Source organism: Aquila chrysaetos, chromosome 2 (assembly GCF_900496995.4).
Source record: "Aquila chrysaetos chrysaetos chromosome 2, bAquChr1.4, whole genome shotgun sequence".
NCBI lineage: Eukaryota > Metazoa > Chordata > Aves > Accipitriformes > Accipitridae > Aquila > Aquila chrysaetos.
The window spans coordinates 57,074,106-57,098,857 of NC_044005.1; the positions used below are offsets into that span (position 1 = coordinate 57,074,106).

The window sequence follows — 24,752 nt, forward strand, 5'->3', positions numbered from 1 at the left end:
CTAAAGTATTTTGGAAGGTTGAACACACTGTGTTTTGCTAAAGTGCCCATAATAAGGTACACCGTATTTTAGGACAAAGAAAAAGCTTTGTTTGTCCTTTCTATGTAATCAAGATGCGTGACTTCCCACCACAAATGTTTGTTTATCCATGCAAGCATCTATAAGGGGAAACAATTTCAAATCTTTAGTGCTGCCATTGTTTTTCTTACCTCTGCTCTTCCCTAAAATGAACAGCACAATATAGATCCTCTTTGGTCTAACTCCCACAGCCCTGATTAACCGAAGATCAGCCATTCTGTATTGAGGCCTTCAAGATATGAGAAGTTTTTTGCTGTAGATGTTGGTGCTCTCTCGTGAAAGATGGGAAAAAGCGCAAGGACAGACAAGAAGCTCTGATAACAGCCCAACTGCTAAAGACCACCTGGATGTTTGTGTATATATTATTCTGTGTATTGTGCAAAGTATGTCATTCTGAACTAACAAATAATTGGCTAAATAGTATTCCAAGTGCTACACCCACCTATTTGTATTTTGAGAACGCTCCTGACAAACTCTGTGATAGTGGCTCTCGTATCCCTTGACTGAGTGCAAGTCATGATTTGGTCACTCAGGAAGAGAGCGCCAGCCTTCTGGCATAGAACAAACACAGCCCAGCCCTGATCGTACTTGGAGCTGTTTCTGAACAAGGACCGGCAGTGGCATCCCAGCACACCACCAACCCAGCTCGAGCAGCGCTTCAGAAGTGTTTCCCTTTACCCTAGCATTCCCTTCGCTTTCCGTACTCTCTTGAATAGAGCAGTAAGGGTAAGCAGAAGTGACCTCTGTGAACACAGCAGTGCTGACCTGTTTCTGATCTCATGAATGACATGGATCACTTCTCCGCCACTTCTTTAACCAGTTCAAAGATCAAGTCAAGCATCAGTGTCCATGGCAAATTACCATTTCAGCAAAGAGGTTAAGCTGCTCCTCATCTTGCTGTTTTCCCGTGTTATTTACTTACTTCTGGGGGAATTATCTCAATATGAGGAAGATAGCGGCAGTACTGACATTCCTATTGAAAAGCTTTGTGAAAATATTTACTGAGAGATTGCCCATTTATCCCTGGTTCTTTTGCTGTGTTCATGATCACCTCAGTCAAAACCGCTTTTCATTCTCATTACCTGCAATGAGACTAGAGAGAATATTCACAAGGATCATCCCTTGGTGCTGTTTTTTTCTTATTCCTGTGCGAGTCAGTTCATCTCCACAGGGAATACTATGAGGCAACGCTAATAGCTAGATGCCTGTGAGCATTCCATGGCTGGATCTTACTCATCTGCAACAAACACCCGAGCAGTATCCAAGGCTGTGTGTTAAACAGGAATGCAGAGAGAGAAGAGTTAGTTTGTCACTAAATGAGATATTCCCCATTACTTCTGATTATTCATAAACCTAGGTTAGTAATTTCTTTGAAAGAGCTGATTTTATGTACAAACCTCTCTGCAATCATTTTTATATATCAGTCATACTAAAAGAAGGATACTTCCCCATTTGAGGTATATACTTTTTAGGCTTGATTTTTCTCAGCTTGATCGAACTCAGTGCTCTTGAAATCAGTATATCAGGGATGACTCAAATTTCTCAACTTTAGCAAACAAACATTTGAACCATTCACTATGGTTACTTTCAGGGAGGAACCTAAATCACCTGGCAAGGACATATAAAGCCATTAAAACACGAATGATGAAGCCAAGTGATAGGTGTAACTTGATCAGAAAACGTAAGATTGGTAAAATATGCATCAAAAATTGAGTAATTTGCACTAATTCAAGATTTAAGGGAAGTGGAAAATAAATAGGTTCCTGAGAAGGGCTAAGGGGACAAATCACAAAGAACAAGGCTATAAATTGCTGCAGTTCTAATTTTCTTTGCACTGTCTGCCCACTCCAATTCCTGCATGAGGAAGTTAGTTAGTTTTCACATCCACTGAACACCAAGTGGTTACAAGTTATATTCTTTTGTCATTCCTATAAGTGACCTACTCTCTTTTCTGATCAACTCATACCCATTCTACAACACTGCAGCTATTTTTGTCACTGCGGATTGTGTCTGAGGGACTACTGCCCCAGCCAGTTTATACAAATAAAGACAGAAAATAATCATATTCTTCCTGCAACTGAAATGCAAAACATGTCACATTTTTAACGCGCATTTTGTCATAGTGACCGCCTAACACATCACCCAAACCTTGGTTTACACCTGCAAACACAAACACGGAAAAGACACGCACAGGATACTTGCCAGCCTAAACCATGGGATCTCCATCCCGAAGCACCAGCCCAGCTCCTACAAGGCAGCATGTATCAAACCGAGAGTTGTGATAGGAGTTCATTAATTTTGTAAAGGTGTAAAGATTAAATAATGTGTGTTTGATTTTATTCTTGCACATAATTGCAGATAATAAATACACATTAAAAAACCATTAACATATGTTGTATTAAATCCACATATTCTGGGCAAACAAACTCCTTCCTATGAGTACATACTTCCCCCATGTTACCAAAATGCACACTCTACCTGGTACAGAATCTTGTACAAAATTATTATGTCACCAGTACATAGATGTGCTTTAATCTTTCTTCAAGAGAGATGTAACAATGCAGTATTGCTTGACTGTTCTTTTGTCAACGCTTTTTTTTTTTTTTTTTTTTTTAATCTTTGAGTTTAATTTCTCCCCTATAAACCTGTTCTGGGATTCAGACAAGCACCTTTAAGATGTTTGTAAAGGGCACAGGATGAACCCAGACCCTCCCTTCCACAGCCACAAATACCCTTCTGGCATCATGCCTCCATGGCACAAGTGACCTCACCTTTTTATAAACCCTTGTGAAAGGCACTCACAGGCTTTGCATGCTGCTGAGCCCGATGCTGCAGAGGCTTCCTAAGTGACTGCACCTAAGGAGTTGGTAAAAATAAGCTGTGAAAGATACAGGAGAATGCCAATGAGTCTTCCGCTCCATCCCAGAGCTGGGAATTCAGACCATCTTCTGTTTCCACAGAGCCATTACACAAAAGCCCTCAGCCTTCAGGCAGAATTCAGCCCCTTGTTCAGACATTCAGGGTACCACCCAAAGCATCTGACGGACTGCACATAGTTTGCATAGTTATTTTTTTTCTACATAGTTGTTTAAACTACAGAAATTTGCACAAAGAAATTGGAGTGAACTGTTAAAGTAGAAAATACATCTTTTCACATAGTTTTAAAATACAGATTCAAAATATCAAACACATTTACTTACTATTTTTCCTTAGTTATCATTAAACTAATGATAATTGCTCTCATTCCTATATTCAACCCAGAAAGTATGTCCTTAACAAACTGCAAGATTGTCTAATAAAATATGATATCAAATTTAGGACAAAAACATTTGTCATGGTGCAATAGTGACCAGCAATTAAGACAGATAAGAACTCTAATCCACTATCTCATAAAACCATTATGTAACTCCAGAGACATTGATCAGCACAATAAATTTGTGCTAAGATAGAGATGACAAATACAAACATAAAAGAACTTAAGGACTCAGATAAGAAACTATGAAAAGGAATTCTTTTTATGAGCAATGAGAGGAAAACATGCCCCACAGGAACAGAAGCATTTGTTCTCAAACTCAGTGCTCTCTTGTGACAGGATTTAGATAATCTATGAATATTTAAGAGAAAGAAATAACCCACCCTGTCTACGCTACATTTATAATTTATGACTAGTGGTAAACATATTTTTGTCCATATGGAAAAAACAAGCAAACAGAAATGCTAGAAACATATAGACACGTGCTATTCCCTTTTTTACAGTAATATGCTTCCTCAGGTTAAAGAATAGGATACCCCAAGGCATCCTCTAAGCTATTCATGCATAAAATCACAAAAGGTGTACCTGTAGATCAATAAACTTTTTATTTCCGGGAAAAAAAGTAACATTAGTTCAGGGAAATTCAGGTCTCATTTGAATCAAAGACCAAATACCAATGGACATTAGTGACAGGAGGAACTGGCTTTCAGGGTTAAAAGCCATCAAACTACATTGTGGTTTAGAATCATCATTAAATTCTAGCCTGTAAGCATCACTCAGTATCACTGTGCATTTAAGTTTTTCCTTTTTTCTTTTTTTTTTACCTTATGTATACGGATTACAGATGACCAGCTCCTGAATCCCTCAAGTCAAAAGAACACAGAACATGCATTGACTGTTCTTAGCAGGGTAACCCTCAAATCAGTTATTCGGCAGGTAAGGAAGTAGAAAAATTAATTTTAATTGTTCTTTAGTACCTTGTTAGAAATAGATTACTGTCCCCAGCACTCAAGACTAAGGAGTTTAAGACAGGACCTTGTACTAATAAAAGAAGGAGCATCAGTGTGAAAGAACCCCAAAATAATGTAAGTACTTGGAGCTCGGGGCGGGGGAGGGTGGTTGTAATGTCAGACAGCACCAGTTTAATTCCTTGTTAGGTGTATTGCATGACATTTTGTTTTTTAGCATGATTAAACCCTTGTTTAAGGCAGGGCATGCAGAGTTTCGCAACAGATCTTGCAGATGAGAGTTGTTCTGCTCTGGGAAGTGAAGGGGGATCTCAAAGCAGTGGAAGAATACTAGGTCGGCTCTTCAGCAAAATAAAAAACCACATCATATGAGTAATCCTATCTTCAGTCATCAAAGTATGTATTCAAGTCGTTATCTGAATAAGGATGTGGTTACTCATGCAAGTAAGGTTAAGCACATGCTTTTGCGGAAGTAATATATCTGGACAGAAGCCATAATATCCTATGCAGTTCTCTTTGGAGGTTTTCTCTGCAAATACTGGAACACCCACAGAATTGAAGGGAGCATAGAGATTCCTTTCTGCTTTCCATGTAATCATCATACAGACATTCCCTGAACTTAAACTTACTGATTTTTGCTTGCTTCAAAGCATGTTAGTCCTCATATAGGATATGATTTTGTCCTAATATCAGGACCAACAATGCTATTTGACACTCTAGAACAGTACAGTGAAGAAAAAAATCTTTTATAAGGGGATATAAACCATTATTCTGGTTTCAAAAGTCACTGAAACTAATATGACTGTGCAGATAGAATCGAAAAATGTGACCATTAAGCTCTACAGCATATAGAATATTTATCTACAGTAATACAGATGTCTTTTTGGGGGGTACATACCAAAGAAGTAAACAAGGAAGACTTGTTTTGATGAGATCGCACCAGCTAGCATGAGAGTATGTGCTTAAGATGAGAAAAATTCTGATTTCAAACCACAGCTGACAGGGTTTACACAGCCCAGGCAAGAGAGGGCTGTCTGAACCTCGACACACAGAATGTTCCTGTACTGCTCCCCTCAAACCAAAGGTGGCCAAGCGAAGAGGATACAGATCCTCAGGCAAGGAAGAAACCCCCAGGTCTGGAGGTAGACTGGAAAATGGGAGGTGGGACAGAAAGCCATAAAAGTAGCAGCCAGAATGATGCATTCCTATCTACCAGTTTTCTGTGGTCCACAGTCATAAGGCAGAATCACTGTACCAGCAAGTAAGTGTTGATGCACACATGAGGTGTAGCAACAGTGGGACATTTACAGACACTTTGACTAAAACTACCAGAGTAACTGGTAACTCTTCTATTGATCAGTGTCCTCCAGCTACCATTTTTAAAATTATATTTTTCTAACTGATTTTGTGTGGTATAAAGAAAAAATGAGCTACAGACAGATGATCTATGAGAAAAATGGTGTGTAGATACCATGCCTACTAACCATTTGTTAATAACTAAGTCCACCTCTGTGCAGAGAGCCTGCATAAGACCCATATGCCATTTATTCTTTTCCACTGAGGACTGAGAAGGCCCTGATGGAGGCATTTGGCAAAGTTGCTGGTGTAGCTCTTAAAGGTTATGAACAATCTGATGCTAGATCTGAGCTGAAATAAGTGAGAAGAGGAGCACTGAAATAACCGTCTGGAATGAATATGACTTTCAAAGGCATCAGGCATTTTAGTTTTACCTAAACTAAAAAGAACTTACTAAGACAGCAGTAGATCCAGTGAACATTTTTTCTAAACCAGTAATAAAAATACATTTGCCATTCAACAGAATGAATATACAAACTATTTGCACATTTTGCAAACTTAGTATTATTTTCTCAGTCGGAAGCTGTTCCACAGAATACTTTCCTTTGTTAGCAATGGCACCTTTTCTAGTAGAAAACTTGAAAAAAAAGAATAAATTAGTTTAAGTTTAAAATTATTGATATGACTTGATGCAATGTTAAGGCTTCTCTCTTGAATTATAACTCTCCCAGTGTACCATGTTTTGAAGTCCCAAGCCTGTAACCGTCAGCTGCAACAGGACGAGAGCAGACAGGGCACTTTGCAGTGGGTTTACAAATCTAACTGCAGAAAATGTGAAGCAAAGAATTGGCATATTTTTTACATATGTGTAATCAGGTAGGTTCCAACATCTAGACTAATCATTCCAACTGGTCACAGTAAGTCAGACAGGTTTTCTAAAGCCTGGGTAAGTTTGACAAGGGCTTTAGAAATCTCATCAAATTTTCTGCAGTACCTCAGTCACGTGGAAAAGGTTTTACATACTTGCTCTATTGAAAAGGCAAGACTGGATACAAAGTAAAAGGCATAGTTATTATAGAACAGTCACATTTCTTGAATAAAAAGATCTTATAAATTAGATAATGATTAAAATTGGGAACAACCATTTTGCTGTTGCTTTATTTCTCAGTGCTGACTGCTTCTTGACCAAACATCTCTATCTTTTCTAATGCTGCACCACTGTGTGCTGGAGTCTTTCCTGAACAGCTTTTCTTGTTTCTTCCAATTTCTGTAGCTTCCACCAAAGTATTAGTCAATGGTTTTCCCAGTGTTTCTGGAAGCATTATTGTTAATATTCCACTCAGAAGAGCCATGATTCCAACAAGCAACTAGAAGAAATAAACAGTAGCTGTAAAGGTAGAAATGTCTTTCAAGTTATGCATATCTTTGATCTTGCTTGAGAGTACATTTAAAATAAAGCACAAGGAACTGTAATGTAAAGCAAAGATTGTAAGTCTTAAATGTTGACTGTATAAAAGCTCTGCCTTTTTTTATTGCATAAATGAAAGATTATACAGCAGAATTAATGAAGAGCAAGTCAAGTGTTTTGTTCACAAAGGATCAATACAGTGCAAGGAGGAATAATTCTGTTTGAGAAAACAATACATATATCTTCATTTGGTATTTCTACTATCAGGTATGTAATTAAGAACTGATTCTAGGACTGCATACATTTATTTTTACATGCATGTTCATAGTGCTACAATTTCCCTGCCACCTGTAATCTCAATTTGCACTCCAGCTCCTGAACCTATTCCCCCTGTACCTGTGTTCCTGTTCCTCCTGCACACAGCCACATCAGAATTTCTCAGCATGGCTTATCGGCCTGGAGCCACAAAAGTGCACATCCCTGCTCAGGAGAGCTCTTGAGCAGATAATGAGCTAGCTCTCAACAAGGAATACTTTGCCAAACTGAGTTTCAAAGAGCTGTTAGGGGTGCAGGCATCTACTGACATTTGCACTGGGATCGCATCCTGGATTTGTCCATGGTGTACACAGTTCCGTAACGACAGCTTACGTTAGCATGAGTGGTGCAAGGATCAGGATCATGTGGGGTAGATACAGAACCACACACATGCTCCAGGAGTATCTTTTCTTTCCCTTCATTTCTGTGTCTTGTTCAATGAGAACAATTCACACTTTCCTCCTTTGAAGTACAAAACAGCATTAAAACCCTGACATTCTTCCAACACCAGGTTATAAATGACCCAAATCTCTCTTGATAGAAATGCTTCCACACAGTACATCATGCCTGGCCTCAGTGTTTTTCCATTTTATGACTGTGCACTTTGATACTGTATTATCCTTATCTTGCTCTATACTGCTTCTCAGGTCTGTCCTGCTTGTTTAATACTTTCTTTCCAAGTGTGAGAGAGAACATTTGGAATTATTATGTCTGTGTCTCTCATGCAGAGATTGAGACAAGAACTGGCCAGCTACCATCTGCAGCTAAGCCAGACTGTCTCTTCAAGTCAGAAAGGTGCTTTAAAATTGGAATTCTCCATTGTAACCTTGAACAGTGCTATTTTCATGCACATGCACCGTGCTGCTTTTGCTTCCGCTCCCCTCTGAAACAAGAGGACAGTTTGTCCTAAGCACTCTTTTGAGAAGCAGAATTCACACTGTTGCATACACTCCTTTTTGCACTTGCATTAAATATAGAGGCTGACAAAATAAAAAATTAAGCAAAATACTGTTGAATAGTACAAACTACAGTGAAAATGAAATAATCATGCTCTTACCATGAAAAATTAAAAAAAAATCCTAGCAGTAACAGGACCAGACGAAATGGCACTGAGTGACAAACTGAGGGAAATCCTTGTAGGTATATATATGTGGCAGGAGTGATATTTAAAAATCTATTCCAAAAAATGAAAGTCTCACCTCTGACTGTCAAGACTCTTCTCCACTAGTAAAATATGATTTTCTGCCATGGCAAGACAGGATGAATTGACACATGGCAGCTATTTCACAGTAACCTCTCTTATGCACATCCTTTAGGCTGTCATAAGTTTGTATTTGAGGATATTGAGGGCTGTAAAGGATATTGAAGTTTATGGACTCCCATACAGTTGCAGTTTATGAGAACAGGGTCACTACTGACGCCCAACAGAACAAGGTTAAAGCAACACTGTGTGCTTTGAGTATGAGTGTCTTCTCTGTTTCAGTTAGTCTTTTAGGCACTTTGTATTCTTCTCATGTTTTCCTTCCTCGTGAACCTACCTCGTATTCCCCTGCAAACTCTCACTATTCTGTAAGCGTACACACCACCATCTTTCCTGCCTTTTCATCTCAGCTCTCTTAACTCTATTCCACGACGTGTTAGTTTTCTTTTTTCAATGTGAAAGCTGCTGCATGCCAACTAATTCAGTGTGTTTCCTTTCTCCCTGACCCTACAAAGCATTTTCCAATATCTCCTATGAAAGACAGAATGTCAAACAATTAAGTCACAGTATATTAATGAAAGGACTTCTCAAATGTCATCTACCTCTTCAGGGGCGGTAACCACACTTATAAATGAAGTTACTCACATTTAGTCAAAGCAAACCTCTTGCAGTCTTATCTTAGCATGCTTCTTCATGAGGCATCTGACATAATTTAGGCCTTTGCTTGCTCATAACAAATGTGTGCATTTTGTATTTATGTACTATTTTACATATATAATTCAGCATCAGAAAATGTTCTTCTGATATAGTCAATGAATTAAATGCTTATGGATTAAAGTGTACTATGGTACAAAGTATTTAAGTATGTTTAACCTCCATTGAAGTTAACTTCACAGGAGTACCAGCTTAAATTCATTGCTTTTTCAGGATCTTAATTTGAAACCTGACTTTCTGCTTAGTCAAACACTCAAAATATTCCCAACACTTCAGTACAGCCAGCAGCTTCTAACAGCTACCATAAAAAACTTCAAAAACAGATTTACCACTATTTTTCATATGTTCTCCTCCCTACCTGGAGTAACAATTTTAATTTCACAGTGGTCTAAGATCGGGACTTAATACATTTAGTCTAGAACAAGAGATAATTTGAATTAAATATCCCTACAAAATAATACTTTTACTTCTGAGAACAAATGATTATTCTAGTCTGCTATTTATATTTATACCCACATCTGATGGCTCTGAACCAATCTAAAATGTGATCTTATTTACAAAATTCCTACTTCAACAAAAAATGTTAAATTTTGTCCTGAAAATCCACCAGTATTAGACATAGGATTTGCATTAACTTTACTGACCTCAGTGGAGGTTTTTTTTAATTTATAATTTATGGTTTATCAGAGAGAAAAATCAAGTCTGTTAAAGGGATACCGGAACATAATTCTTAACAGCTGAGAAACACAAATAGCTTATACATGGAACAGTTGCTTTACTGTAAGTTTTCTAGAAAGTTGTCACATGAAAAACATACTTGGCAAGTTATTCAAGATTTACAGGCATTCAAATGAGATGCTTGCATTGCTCACAGGGGGCATAACTGTACATGAGGCAGACTGTCAAACGAATAGCAGTAGTAACTTCTTGACAATGTATGGTGTATACAATAGATGAACATGATGTATATCAGCTTACTTACAAACGTAATCCATTTCATTTCATTTCCATTCCAAAACACTTAGATGACCTGAGACTTGGCATGCTATGCTCCAACTCAAGACAAGCCTATTTAATAATCTGACAAACATTTTTATAATAGGAGCTACTAACGAAAACTTATTCACTGTGTAGTACTACACAACTCTACAAATACTCTGGATACTTTTTGTACGCTGAGAGTTGTTCATAGCTGAAATAATTCGTCTGTTTATACTGTCATTTGCACTGCTCTCCAGCATGTTTGAGCATTCCCCATCTGTGGTTTAACTGCAGCGCTTCTGCACAGATAAAGCTTATCTCAGCCAGTAAAGGCAAAACACTGACAAGAGAAAAAGAATGTTCTCCCATGACCACTCTGTTGTGCAAATGTTTCTTCATCTTTTCTGGGATGATATCTTGGTTTGTATGGGGCCATTATTAAGAAAGAAAACATTTTTTAGGAGCTTGAGGAAATAAATTAATTTGTGGTCTCCTTCATCCTCTTAATTTTAATCCAAAACAACTGAAAGTAATTAATTTAAACAATGAAACGACTTCCCAAGAATTCTCTGAAACCAATCTCTAGCATCTATAATTGAAGATTTTACAGTTGCAAAATCAAAAGGACATGATGCCACTTTTTCAGGGAATTCCAATGCGGTAAACAAAATTAGAGTAAGAATCCAGGTTAAAGACACATCCCATTACATTTTCACCTTCTGACCTGTATAATCTACATATAATATTGGTGTGCCAGTCACAGCGAACCCTTAGGGGTTTTTGAAAGAACTCAAACTATTGTTAAATCATTAATAAACTCTTCTCTACTTAAAGCTTTAATATAAACTTTGGAATTCCTTCTGTTTTTACATATATGGGCATAAGCTATCTTTCAGGAGAAAAAAGGGATTGAATAGCTGCAGGATTTCTAAGCAGCAAATGCTTCATAACAGAAATGTAATGAAGTGATTCATCTGCGAGCAGAAAATACATAAAATATTTTGTCCAAAATGGATCTGAAGCTCCATAATGCAGACAAAATGCCCAAAGTCCATGAAGGAATGGTCCCACCTCTGTTTTCCTGGGGCAACTGGTGGTAGAAGACAAAACCTAATGGTAGCATGACCTGGATTTACCTACAAGTAGGATGTGCTTAATGAATTCAAGGTTCTGTTGCTTGTCAAAGTCACTGTGAACCTCATGAATATACCATTTGCTTCTCTTTTTCCACCTCATGAATTGTTTTGTTCAGTTCTTGTAAATGAAAAACACAAAAAGGGAGCTTTGGGACAGCTGTGAAGACCAAATATAGTAAGCATAAGACATTCTTGATCTTTTGGAAGGCTATTCCAAAGATGCAATGTCCCAGGGAAGCCATGGAAAAGATTAAGGAATAATATAAGAAAAAACAGCCACCCATGGTGAATTCCAAGAATGGAAGGACTACACCTTTGAAAAAGGGTAAGAATAAATCAGGAGCATGGACAAGAACTGCTAGGCCTGCAAAGAAGTATGGACTAAGAGAATTCCTAAATGTTACATGGCAGATGAAGTATATTTTTATGGAAAATACTTTTATCAATTTTATACTAGGATTCACTGCATAAGTTTTTTTACGTCTTCCATCATAAAAACATTTCAGGAGATTTCAGTGACTCAAAGTCTTCCTTTCGCTTTAGCTGCATATTTTTAACAATATGAAGTTACTAATCTTTGAGACTTAAAATTTAGAACAAGAACGGTTCACTCAATTTCCTTTTCAAAATAAAAGTTTGGCTTTTGGTTCCTGAGAAACCAAGTGACATATATGCCTTTTCAAAACCAGAAACATTCACCATTGAAATAAATACTTACAAGTGGCATGAAAATCCAAATGCTTCTCAGATATACACAGAAAGGAGCAACCACACTACCTACACGGCACATCATGCTTCCACTTCCAACAGCAAGTGACCTACACATAAAACAAAGACTTTGATAAGAATTCTGGCAGATAAAGGAAACAATTAGAAATGCACAGACACTTAAAACATCAGTAGGATACATGTCTTTAAACAATTATACTAGGAAGCTATTGCTACACCAATGTAAATTTATATTGTAGTGAAATTCAGCTGCTTCTATCATTAAGGTTAAAAATATAATCCTTCAGCATAGACCACAGGATGAACAACCAGGACTTTTAGGAAAGGCATAAATAATGTTTAAGAAAGTATTGAGTATTCTTCTAGTTCCCCAGTGAAACCAATCAATGCACATGGAATGAAAAATAAATACAAATTTATGGTACAGCCAAACACTAGGCAACTCTGAAGCAGCCGAGGCACTCATCCCATCCCAAGTCTTTCAGACTACCACCACTGATGCCAAAAGCTGCTGGATCTGGCACAGGAGCATAACAAAAGAAAGGAAATAACAGCAAAGTAATGAATAATACGTAACTGGCAAAAGTTCTTACCTTACAATTGTTGGGTACAGTTCTGCTGTGTAGAGATATATGAGGCCAAATGCCACACCTATTGAAAATTTTCCAGCCATATTTGCTAAGATAATTAATATATTGAAATCCTATTGAAAGAGAGCACAGAAAAATAAATGCCAGAAAATAACACTGTTCCAAACTTAATTTACATCTTTCAAAAGTTGTGACCCTTCTTTAAACAATAAGCAATACTTATTGCTTGCTTTTTTAAAAATCGGTCTCAATAAGTAACTAGTGTCCATTTCACTTTTTACCAGTCCTGGTTCACTGAAGCCCTGGGAACATTTTACACGTGACTCCAGAAATGATAGTGAATCCTGTACTGAAAATACAGAAATCTATCTTAGACTGGCAGCTGCAATTTAAAAACAGCCTTTAATCAACTATATGATTTAGAAAGAGCAGCTGCATCTACAGACTTAAGAGCCTTTAAAATCAATTTCTACTACAGGAACACTTTCAACAATACGTGACTAACCTGAGGTAGGAACATAATTAAAACACAGATCAGTGCACTTAAAATAAGGAATGGAATGAGTGTGTTTCTCCTTCCCAGTTTGTCCATCCCAATGCAAGCAATGATATAGCAAGGCAACTCCACAGCACCTGTCAGTATGAAATTATTTCGTTTTAAGTCATGATTACACATATTCATATTATAACTCTAACTTCCTCTTTATGAGGATTAATTTAATCTAGGGGGTAATAAATAAGTGAAATCCAGAGATAAACAGTGTGTTGGGCTAGTTCATTCGGTAACAGAAATGGCAACAGAAGGCAGAAAACACACTCTAACATACGGTCGTGGGGGATGGAGAAGGACAAAGGAAGTGGGTTTCACAGCGCAGAGCAGCTCTGTTCTCTTTGGGGTGGAAAATTACAGAAAGCAGCAAGGCCACGGTCCTGCTTTTATGACACTGGCACTTGTGACTGAAAGCTCTCCATTTGCGGCTCTTCTGCTTCAGGTATTTCCACATCAACAACTTAAGCATGCCCACAAGGAATATTGCTAGTGTTGCACCGACACACCTCTCGGGATTTGCCAGCTTCCACTTGGGCACAGAACTGAAGCCGCAGGCACCTTCCCCAGCTTCAGCCCCAAATCACCCCAATGTAAAAGGCAAGCAAGGTCTCTCCAGGTCTGGTTTTCTGGGTCAGCTCCACAAATACAGAGAGTGCGGTTCCAGCTTTCTCTCTTCTCCATGAAAAAGAGGGCAGCTGCTTACAATATCCCACTCTTATTTAGATCTTCTCTTCTTAATGTCTCTTTCCAGAGAAAAACTTCAGCAGCTCTGAAGGAACTGGCATTTCACTAGGACTGTTCACAAACCCTGTGTAAACATGATTTGCCCCTAGACAAATTATATTGAGCCTAAGCCAGTTCAGACATGTTTTAATCCAACTTGCTCATGAAGAATGCTACTATATCCAATGTAAAATCAAGGAAGAACATAAGATACAAGCCCTGAACAAATATGCTGCATTCCTTTACTAAGCACGTATAGTATGTCAATACACCTATAATATCAGGAAACAATCTTTTGGGCTTGTGTAGGTAAAAGCAGGTTGCAATTATTCAGTGTCAGTCTGCTAAAATATTTTTGGAAGAGATGTATATGGTGATTTACACACTCTACTCCACTGTAACAGCTTAGTTATCTGTGCAACACTAGCAGCCACTCTTCAATGCATCAGTCTACCAATATGCTATAATATGCAACAACACAAACAGAATTCACGAGAGCCCCAGTCCTTCTGTGTGCTTGTGTACATGAACAGTCATATTCACTTTACTGAGAGTAATCAGTTGCATAAAGCAAAGCGCATGATTTAATTCTTTGCTGGCGCAGAGCTGCGTGCCTGATCTAGAGTCTTCTGAAGTCAATGGAATATTTCCACTGATCTTAACAAACTTTGGATCAGGCCTTGAATGCACTGAGCCGCCTTTATAAACAACTTACATACCAGAGGAAGATTACAATCAGACTGACAAAATTAAAAGAATACTACAACTAAATTAAAAATAAACTTTTGAGAAAACTAAAATTACTCTTGCTTCTGAGAATTATGAATCTATTTTCTACACAGACAGACTCAATATATCATGACTGTAAGTGATTAAAGGAATATTTTTTTTCCTCTCGTTTTCCTAGTTTGTGCCTTTAACAGAGCTGTGTGAATTTTGTGTTGTTGGTCTGCTTCCCTTGGTGTTTATGTCGATCTGCTACATGCTTGCAGGGCAAAGAGGAGACAAGCAGAATATGGTTTTACAATCACAAAGACAGAGAAGAATTTTGTACACCAACAAATTTAAAATTCTCTTTTTTTTTCTGAAACAGTGAGATTTGGAGTGAACAATACTCCTCCTGTATTAGTCAACTTTATGAAGAGTTAGCAAGAAACTTTTTGAACAAGGTTTATAACTGAATGAACAAAGTTAAAAAATCTGCTGTCAAATCTATAGACATTTCTAAACGTTATGTTCTAGTTCTGTCACAAACAGAATAAGGTACAAAAATATTTACCTATGAGAAAGAGATTTAAATATTCATTGCCTCCTAGACTGACAGAACTGAGGGAGAAGACGTAGTACCCCAAACTTCCAGTGAACCAGATCAGCCAGACTGTGATGGTCCTTCTTGCAATGTGCCAGTTACAAAACAGGTCTAAGATGTTGTGCTTCTTTGTTGAGGATGTGTCATTGTCACCCGTTCTGACCAGATCATCTTGTTGGACTGAGCACAGTTCAGAAACTTTGCAGGGAGTGCTTACTTTATTCCATCTTGCCATTATATTAATTACTTTTTGTGCATCTTCGTATCTTCCCTCTGACAGGAGCCAAAGAGGTGTTTCTGGGAGCATCCAGCAGCACAAGACAAAGGGAAGAGTTGCTATGGAGAGAAATATCTGATAGACCCACCAGGTCCGAACCAAATATCCCACGAGTGCCACAACCATAATTCCCACAGCAAAAAAAGCATGGACATGCATAGAAGCCCAGGTTCGTGCTTTTATGCCAACAAATTCAGTCACATAAACAAAAGCCACAACCAGATAGCCACTTGAAACCTGGGAGGATGGGAGAGAGAGAAAAAAAAAAGAGTGAGGTTTGTATCTACTCTCCTTGTGCAACAGCGGTAAAACAAACAGCTAACAGTGTTCCACATTTGCGTATGCTTAATTGCCACTGCACTGGCATGTCCCACACTGACAGAAAAAAAGGCAACCCTGAAAACAAATCAGCTGGAGAAAAAGTGCACTCAAAACTTCAGACTGCCCAGAAACTGTATTTAAAAATGTGAAGTGATTTTGGATGCTTCTCTGGAAGTGGAGAAGAGCCAGCGACAGACACCTGAAAAAGAGACTAATTTGCTGATGTCACGAAGCCCTTCACCTCCAAAAATCAGGTCTCTTAATGACATCATAAACTGGAGGCTTGGGAAAATGAGGTCCCCTGAAGTAACTGCCACTTTGAAAATCTTGACCTCGGCTTTTAAGTAGACTATTAATAATCTGTATGTCAGGGAACGGCAAATTTACTGAGAATTACCTTCCACACCCTTGTAAATTATCTCATTAAATCAAATTTTTACAATGTTGGAAGAGGATCTCATATATATGGTTATAGGTCCTCATATATTATCTAGCCAATGCAATTACTGGCATGTTCTGCATTATAGTATTTCTTCACTGAATATATATATATATATATTAGTGAATATAGATATATTTCAATTTCTCTAGCAACAGTCAAACTCTTGGTATCTCAAAACATTTCAAAACACAGCTAGAAAATCTAGACTAGAAAAAATTCCAGTATATTGCTTTGATTAAACTATTTTCTGGTTAAAAACCAGAACATTCCATTTAATAATCTCTGATTCTGAACCCACTGAACCTGATAGGAAAGCTGCGCTGATCTCAGTGGCACAGGACTAGAGCTTTAGACCTCCGTCTCAAAAATCAGTCCCAGTGGGAAGTTAAAACCTACAGCATTGGTCTGGTCAGAGTTTTTTGCTTTTCTTAATTGCCACAGCCCCTAGCATCAACAGCCAAGGGAGTCAGTAGAGGGACTCCTGTTGATCTCACTGTTCAAGGCTGAAATGCCCATGCAGTTTTTCCTGCTAGAAAATCCTTCTGAGCTCTAATCAGGCAAAAGAAGCTCCGGATGCAAGGTCCTGTCTTGACTAATGTACTGTCAGCAGGAATAAAATAAATTATGTGATTATTTTCAAATCTCTAACCTACTTTAAATAAATTACATAATTTTTCTTGTGATAGCATTCCAATTTCTTTATGCATTATATAGTGAAAGACTACAAATATTATACTTTTGGATGTAAAATAGTAATTTAAAATTGGTTACTATGTATAAATATTGAATATATATCAGATATATATCATACATATATATAAAAGTATGTGTATAGATATGCATAAACACATACACTGGAATACCCTTAAGTACAGTATAAACATCTAGGTGTTAAACATGTGTACCTATGTATTTAGTATTCCAGATGTAGCTTAAAAGACCAAAGAGATGCATGGAAGAGAAAATGTGCATCTCTCCTCCATCACACAAAATGGTAGAGATAAAAATCATACTTATTATAGATTTTTTTATTTTAAGAAAAATATACTCCATTTTTAACAATAAAGAGAAATGCCATGACAGCTGCAATGCAGAATTCAGGGTTTGCTGCTTGCACTTGGTATTTAATTACCAGTCCAGCAGAGGTTGGGATGGAGGAAGTACCAAGCACTGCTTCATACAGACGCTTTCTATTAATTCAAAGAGGAAAAGTGCTGTGGTCCAAGAACATTCAGACTCTCCCTGCTCTGCTGAAATAAGTGCAACAGAGGGGGCTTTAGAATAATGAAGTAGGGGAGGAAATAATAACAAAAGGGAGGTTTTCCTGAGAACGGGTAGGAAGTAACACATAAAAAGAGCCAGGGTGAACATCCTTTCTTACCATAGCAAGGAGAAAGCGCACAATCACGAAACTGTAGTAGTCAAATGTGAAGGCCACTGCGATGCCAAATACAAACTGACCAGCACTTGTGAACCATATAACACGCTGTCTTCCCAGTCTGCAAATCAGAGTAGTAATAAAATTATGCATAACCACAAACATTCTACTAAAATACAACACCTGCAACTCCAGAAAGCCTATCTGGAAGTGAGTCTGAAAATACAGTACTTGATACTTTCACTCACCACAGAAACTCTGGTTTAGTTACCTGCAGTAATTTTTCAGTAATTCCAACTTCCAAGAAAAAGGAAGCTCCTATGGACAGAACTTCCATTCCACAACTCTTGGCTGGAAGCAATGTGCAGAAGTGGGCATTACATATGCTCACCTCCAGTTTCAAGTTTAACTTCTACATAACTAATCTGCAAATTTACTCTGTCTTATTTATGAGGACAGTAGGTAAGACTCGCTTTTTCAGATATTTTATATTAAGTAATGTCTAGTTAATAATTTCTAACAAAAGTTAGCTGTGATAATACATGCCATCTCTTGCCAAAGTAACAACCAATTTGGAGTAATCTATCTTCCCTAATATTCTCTTGGACTCTTATCATCTACTCCACTCCGAACAGTTTTTCACAGATGTGGACATTACATTTAGACTGAGAGTCTGAGGACTTTCAGGTGTGTGGGCTCGTTTGTTGATTTTTCTCTATGAGTATTTGGTAGTACATTAAAACAACTCCTATTTTTCTCCAACCTTGACCTGGAGTCATGCACATTTGGTCTCTGATCCCTGCCAGGAGATCCCAGTGAGTCTTAGCTGTCAGAGCTCTTCTGTTGGGAAATCTTTTAATTGGGAATGGGAGGAACCCACAAACTTATTTCCCACCAGCCAGGATGTGTCAGAAAATAATAATTTTCAGCTGTAAAATCTACAGCTGTAAATCTGCAACTCAGAATGTGTGTATTATCTTAACTGGCTGTCCATAGCTTGAATTAATGGAAATGAGAACAATATGATGGTAACATTATAAATCACATCTGAGTATTAATTAATAAAGCTATGAATAATTTAAAGGGATGCAGAACAAATGTTGGCATTATATTCAGGTTTTGAATTAAATATGGTTTTACAAAGCCTTGGATTGGGAGGCAGGATTGATTCCATGTGTTCTAAAAGCCAAATTGAAAAAAGATCATCTTTACTTCTGCATTACCATGTTGTAACTGTCACATCGTAGCGTTGTGCTAATGAAGGAAAATCAAAAAAGAACAAGCCTGGTCTCCTTTTTCTGCTTATACTGTTAGCTGTGGGATAAAACGTCACCCTCCACCTAACTGAGCTGTTAGTTAACAAGCTCCTTTATAGAAAGAGATAAATAACACTAAACCAGCCTTCAAAGAAAAAAACAGGTACATAAACTGCCCAAGACAAAACCAAGCACAACGTAGCTTAGGCGTTTGACTCTCCTATGGATAGAGGGTCACGGCTGGGCATTCTTCCGAGGTAGGAATACGTGTGTTTGTGTTGAGAGAGAACCCCAAGAGAAGCAGGAGCATGCAGACATACATCCTGGATCTCACCATTGCTTCTGAGTGCAGCTCTGCTGCTGGATGTCCGTGCGTGACCCGAGGTGACATCCAGGGAGGCAGCGTCAGAGGGGAGCGGGCTGAGGGACAGCCTTGGCACCGTGAGCAAGGGGCTGCCGGGCTCAGTCCCTCCACGACTGACTCTCCTTGCGCTCAAACAGAGCTACGTACGTGCTGGTAAACAAGTGAAACTACAGCACAGCTCACTGACAAGCATTTTTCCTCCTATCTGGACTAACCTTCAATAGACTGAAGTTTAAGCTAAGCATTCAGGGAAAAACTACAATTGGACAGCAAGGAAAAATAGAGTATGCGTGTTTATTTTAAGAACGTGGGGCCTGATCAAACCCTCAAAGCCCTTTTTAACAGCCCCACAGAGCTGTATTCATGTCAGAGGTTAGGAAATTTGTGATTTTAAAATAAATTATTTTTAACCTTCCAGTAGCCCTTCAGCTGTTTATCATATCCAGAAATAAAAATCTATGTTTCCATGAGGAATCTCTCATGGAAAATGAGGTGAAAATCTACTTCCAGGTTTTACTGTTGCTATTACCACTAACTGTTGTTATTCCTGTTAAAAAAAAAAAAAAAATTAAATAATGTAAGGGCAAATACTAGCTGCACAGGGCAATCTAAGGCATCAAGGCCTAGGACAATGGATGATATAAAGTAGGAAAAAAAATCTAAAAGCAAATGATTTGTGAATACATTTTAAAATTAGTACTTGGCCATTGGAAAAAGAAATTGAGTTAAACACATATATGAATAAAAGAATATCCAAACCTCCTGAATTGTGAATATATAATTATGAATACACAATTATGAATACACAATGAATGAAAACAACAAAACAGGTAGATACACATGGAGTTACTGCAGTTTGAAGCTACAATTTTCAGAGGATGGCACTTTACCTGTCAGCAATGTCACCAAAAATCACTGCTCCAATCAAGACTCCAAGCATGAATGTAGGCTGGATTAATTTTGCAAGCCATTCTCGGTCACAGACCAGATCCCACTGCGTAACAACAGTGCTCTTCCACTTTGTGTCATCATAGAGAAATCCATCAGAACAAGAAAATTTGGACTTGTTGCCTTTGTATTCATATGCCAGATCCAAACTGACTTCTCGTTTGGACCTGCTGCACTGATTAAGTTCCCAAATTTCTCCATTTTCCAGCTGGACTACAATGTAATTTTCTGTTGATGTCCATAGTGTCCAGATGTCCTCTATACTCGATTCAGAAGAGTTGTAGAAAAGAACACTACTCACATTTCCAGGGATCCCACATACAAAGTTAGGAGTAACAGCCATGAACACAGACGCTAAGTAATGGATACCACATGACATAGCTTGAAAGACAGATGCAAAATAAACACATGCTTGAAATCTGTAAAGGGAAAGAAAAAAGTTTACTGAAGAAAAGCCCTCTATACATGAAAAAAAAAAATCAACATAATTGTTTTGCTAGGATCAGTAAATGGAGACATCATTAAAGTTTCTAGTGTTTTGTTATATAGTTTTGCTTCAATATTAGCTAAGCTCTGCAAGAGACCAAAGCTGAGAAAAGATCCACAGTAATCTATTGTCAGGAAATAAACGCTGCTCTTAGTCATGAGTTTAGCCATACACGGAGAAGACCATTTAAAAAGAAACAATCCTGAACTTAAGCACTTAGTTTGAAGCAACCTTCTACCCTCCAGTTCTGTGCAGTACCTCATCCCAGAATAAGGCCTTAGATGACTGGAATGGTTAGAAAAAACAAAATGTTGCAACCTCAGGTCCTGAGGGATAGAGATATGTGCATCAAATAAAACAAACCAAAGACATTACGCCCTTCATTTCACCTAATTGTATCTATACAACTGTATTCTATCTATCTTCCATCTCTCTCTATTGCCTCCAAAAGACAAAGAGAGAATACATGTAGAACATGCAGAGGAAGATAGAATCTGAACAGTGTGAAATGTTTTGTACCAAAACATAGCTGTAAACTGGGTTGGGTTTTGGCTTAAACAGGGTGTGCAGTTATCCATTAAAGATTGTATCATAAAGTAAACATGGTAAAATAATGTCTTATGCATAGTCTAAATTTTAACAGCTTTTAAAACATGCTTGAGACACAAGTAAACCTTAGTATATAAATTGCACACGTATTCTGAATTTCAAAAGGCTTGCAATGAACTCTAGTATCACTGACTGCAAATTCTAGACAGTTTCTGATAATTAAGCCTAAGGAGTCTTTTCCTCAATTAAATGTTAAAATTATGCACATAATTAGTACAACACCTGTTCAGAAAAAACAATAGAGCTTTGGTTTCTCCTCCACTTTTTATTTCCTGAAGGCCAATCAATTGCATTAATTTGAAGAAGCATTCAATGAGCTTCTATATATACACCCTTACTGCAGTATGCAGTGGGCCTTGACAGTATGAAACAAAAAGCAGCTTTTTTTAAATAATCAGAGGCTATCTCTGCAGAAGTTACAGGAAATGATGCCTAAAAAACAATTGCCTTGAAATGTCTTCTGGGAAAAGTCAGAGCAATTCAATCCCCATAACAAATGCGACCTCTAGATCACTCCTCTCCAAAATGTATCTAATCTAGCCTTGAACTCCGGTAATAAAGATTGCAACAGTACCTGGCCTAGGACTTTTAAATCATCTATCATCACAATTTCTAATTAATTTCTAAACTGTCTATAACCAAAGTATTTAAACAGAAATTTCTGGATACATTGTCTTAATGTCCAATTAACCTTTCCAATTAAACAGTTCTCTCGTATAACCTAACTCCATCCACCATCCTCATTCTCCTCTGCCTTTTATCTTGTGATTCTTATTTCTTTCCTTGGTAAATGTAAACCCAGTTGCCTATCCTGTCTTTCCAATGGCATTGTTGCTGTTCAGATGCAGCGCTTTTTATCCCCCTTTCTCCTGACAACAACTCTATTGACTTTTCCAAAGCAGTCTGAGGAGAGGGTTGAATTGCTAAACCCACCGAGGCAGCTCAAAAGCTGGCTCCACTTCCCTCTTAAAGATGCTGTAAAGCAATCCTCACACAGAGGCTGTGCTGCTCTTTCCCAGCAAACCTCGTGAGAGATATGGTCAAGAGAAACTGAACATAACCACAGCATCCCTTAAGTCTATTGATCCCCTCTCAAGAGAACAGCTTCTTGAGGACTAAGCAGCTAGCCATAAATCAAAGCAAGGCTAAAACAGCTCTGAAAGGCTTTGGGGATATCTTGGACCACAAAAAGCAAAGGTTATTCTGAAATGTAAGCTTTGTCCCCCTGTTAATGCAGACAAATGTGGTCAACAACATTTTTTAGTTCCTCTTCTCTAGTTTCATCCTAACTGTTCCCATCAAAACACAGGAACTCATTTTAAAAATAGCAGAGCAAGACCAAATTCGACAACTTGGGCTATTGTTGCAGTATGCAGAATGACTGAAATCAGGACTAGAAGACCTGTAGCAAATTAGCAAATTAAATCCCTAGAAGCTGTGTAGTTACATCCTCTACTAGCTAATAAAAAGTGGCATACCTGGAACCAGGTTCCCCAGTATTTGCAATATCTGTCATTATGCATCAGGAAACTGCCGTGTCAGATAGCCCAGTTAGTATTTCCCAGACAGAGGAAGAATGAAATAGTTTCAAACTCCCATACATTCTTCTTGAGTTTCCTAATTATCTCTCGCAGTACAAGAAACATCAGGTTCATCATTTCTTTTCTACCCAGTAAGAGTGAGCAGGAAAAATACATTTATGCCCTTTCTTGTTGGAGAGGCTTGAAAGAAGATAACAACTTGTAAGGATACGGACAGAGAAGACGGCATGAATCAACACACTACATTATTTTTTAAAAATCCAAATCCCAAGAGCATCACCAGGGCTATGATTTGGATCAGGTCTAGCTAATCTCTGCACTAACTGCTCCCTCGAGAGTTTTATCTTATCTCTTCCTGAACACTTCTTGTGATCATACTTCAACAGCCATTTTGACAGACTGCTCCACTGTCAAATCCTTCTGTTGGAAAGTTTCTCATTAAACCTAATCTTGATGTCCCCTTTTCCAGTGTAAGACTATTAGCAGCTTATAAAATATCCTTGTGCAACCTTGAATAAATCTTCCTTGTCTTTTATCACTTCGTTGTACAGAATTGTCAGTTATCCCCCTCCAGTTACTTTCTAAAGCTATATAAATTACAGTCCCTTACCCTCTCCTCATTTTTCCTTTGTATCCTGTAGAACAGTTTCCACCTCTATAAAAAGCAATAAAGGATTTATTTTAGAGAAATATCTGTGTCATGCCATATTTCACCCATCTTTGAAGGGTTTAACTTAGAACTAGATATAACTCATTCTTGTAAAAATGTTCTTCCATTTTCAGTGTTATGAAAACCTTATTCAGTTCCAACAAAGAAGTCCACTCTGTAGTGTCATTATTTTTCTTACCTAATTTGCAGCACCTATACTAAGCAAACACAAAAAGTCAAACAGAATGCCAGATGTACATTAATAGACATAATTTATGCTGTTTATGACTTCATTTAAGAACAGCAAAACATGTGTTTTGACAGCAAAATGGCCATGTCGTTGCAGAATCCTGCAGGATGGATTGCACTGCAGTTTTTGACCTCTAACTGCTCTATAAAAAAAGCCAAGGATCAGGCAGGAGGAGCAGGAATACGGGAGAATAAGGCCTGATGTGAAGTTAGAAAAGTGTTTGGCAGCACCAGTGGCTGAAGGCATCCCACACGACACTAATGAGCTGCCACCACACTAATGGGCTGCCGCTCCCCTGCCTGTAAAAACTATCTGCTGCTCTCTCCAGTAAAGTTCCACAATGGGCTGGCTAAGCCTCTCTCTGTATATATATATATATATACATATATATATAAAAAAAAAAAACACAAAAAATATCCTGAAAGCCCTCTTGTGCTGTGAAGGCAAAATTCATTGCCGACTACAGTAGTGTTGTAACAGCATCCCCACTGATGCTAGATTGAAAAGCCCAACCTTATCAGCTGCATAATGAAACTCCTGTGGGTAGGAAGAGCTTTTCTTCCAGAAAGACCAGTTGCGTAGAGGTCAGGATATTCGTTAACTTGCATCGTTACCAAAAAGCAACTAATTAGGCTGTTAGTGACAACATATAGAAAGCATGAAAAATATGTAGGGAGGATGATACGTGGGATGGGAGAATACTACAGATGCATTGAACTTTGCTTTCCAGAACAGCTGAAGATTGAAAGGGGACAGAGAAAGACACAGGCCCAGCCTCATGGCAGACACGGGTTTGCTGGAACAGAGACTGGGGCAGGAGACAGTGCTGAGCGAGGAGGAACATAAAGCTGCTGCCTGCTCTATTGCTAGCCCGGGATCCCTCCCTTTGGACCTTTGGGTGCATGAGTTTCATCTCAGCCCTCTCGCTGTGGCCATGCCAATGCTCTTCCCCAGCCTTAAAACCCCGGGGCTGTTTCTG

At 38.2% G+C, this 24,752-nt stretch overlaps 1 protein-coding gene across 1 annotated transcript in view; it reads right to left on the reverse strand.

Moving 5' to 3' along the window:
- Positions 1-2,393: 2,393 nt before the first annotated feature.
- The window catches only part of SLC22A16 (solute carrier family 22 member 16), a 37,880-nt gene continuing 15,521 nt past the window's right edge, over positions 2,394-24,752 (reverse strand). The window contains exons 2-8 of the mRNA XM_030005397.1: positions 20,180-20,656; positions 17,673-17,790; positions 15,222-15,765; positions 13,175-13,302; positions 12,673-12,782; positions 12,069-12,168; positions 2,394-6,962 (exon numbers count right to left, since the gene is read on the reverse strand). Coding sequence (XP_029861257.1) covers positions 6,753-6,962; positions 12,069-12,168; positions 12,673-12,782; positions 13,175-13,302; positions 15,222-15,765; positions 17,673-17,790; positions 20,180-20,656 — 1,687 coding nt within the window. The 3' untranslated portion in view covers positions 2,394-6,752. The remainder of the gene's footprint in view (positions 6,963-12,068; positions 12,169-12,672; positions 12,783-13,174; positions 13,303-15,221; positions 15,766-17,672; positions 17,791-20,179; positions 20,657-24,752) is intronic.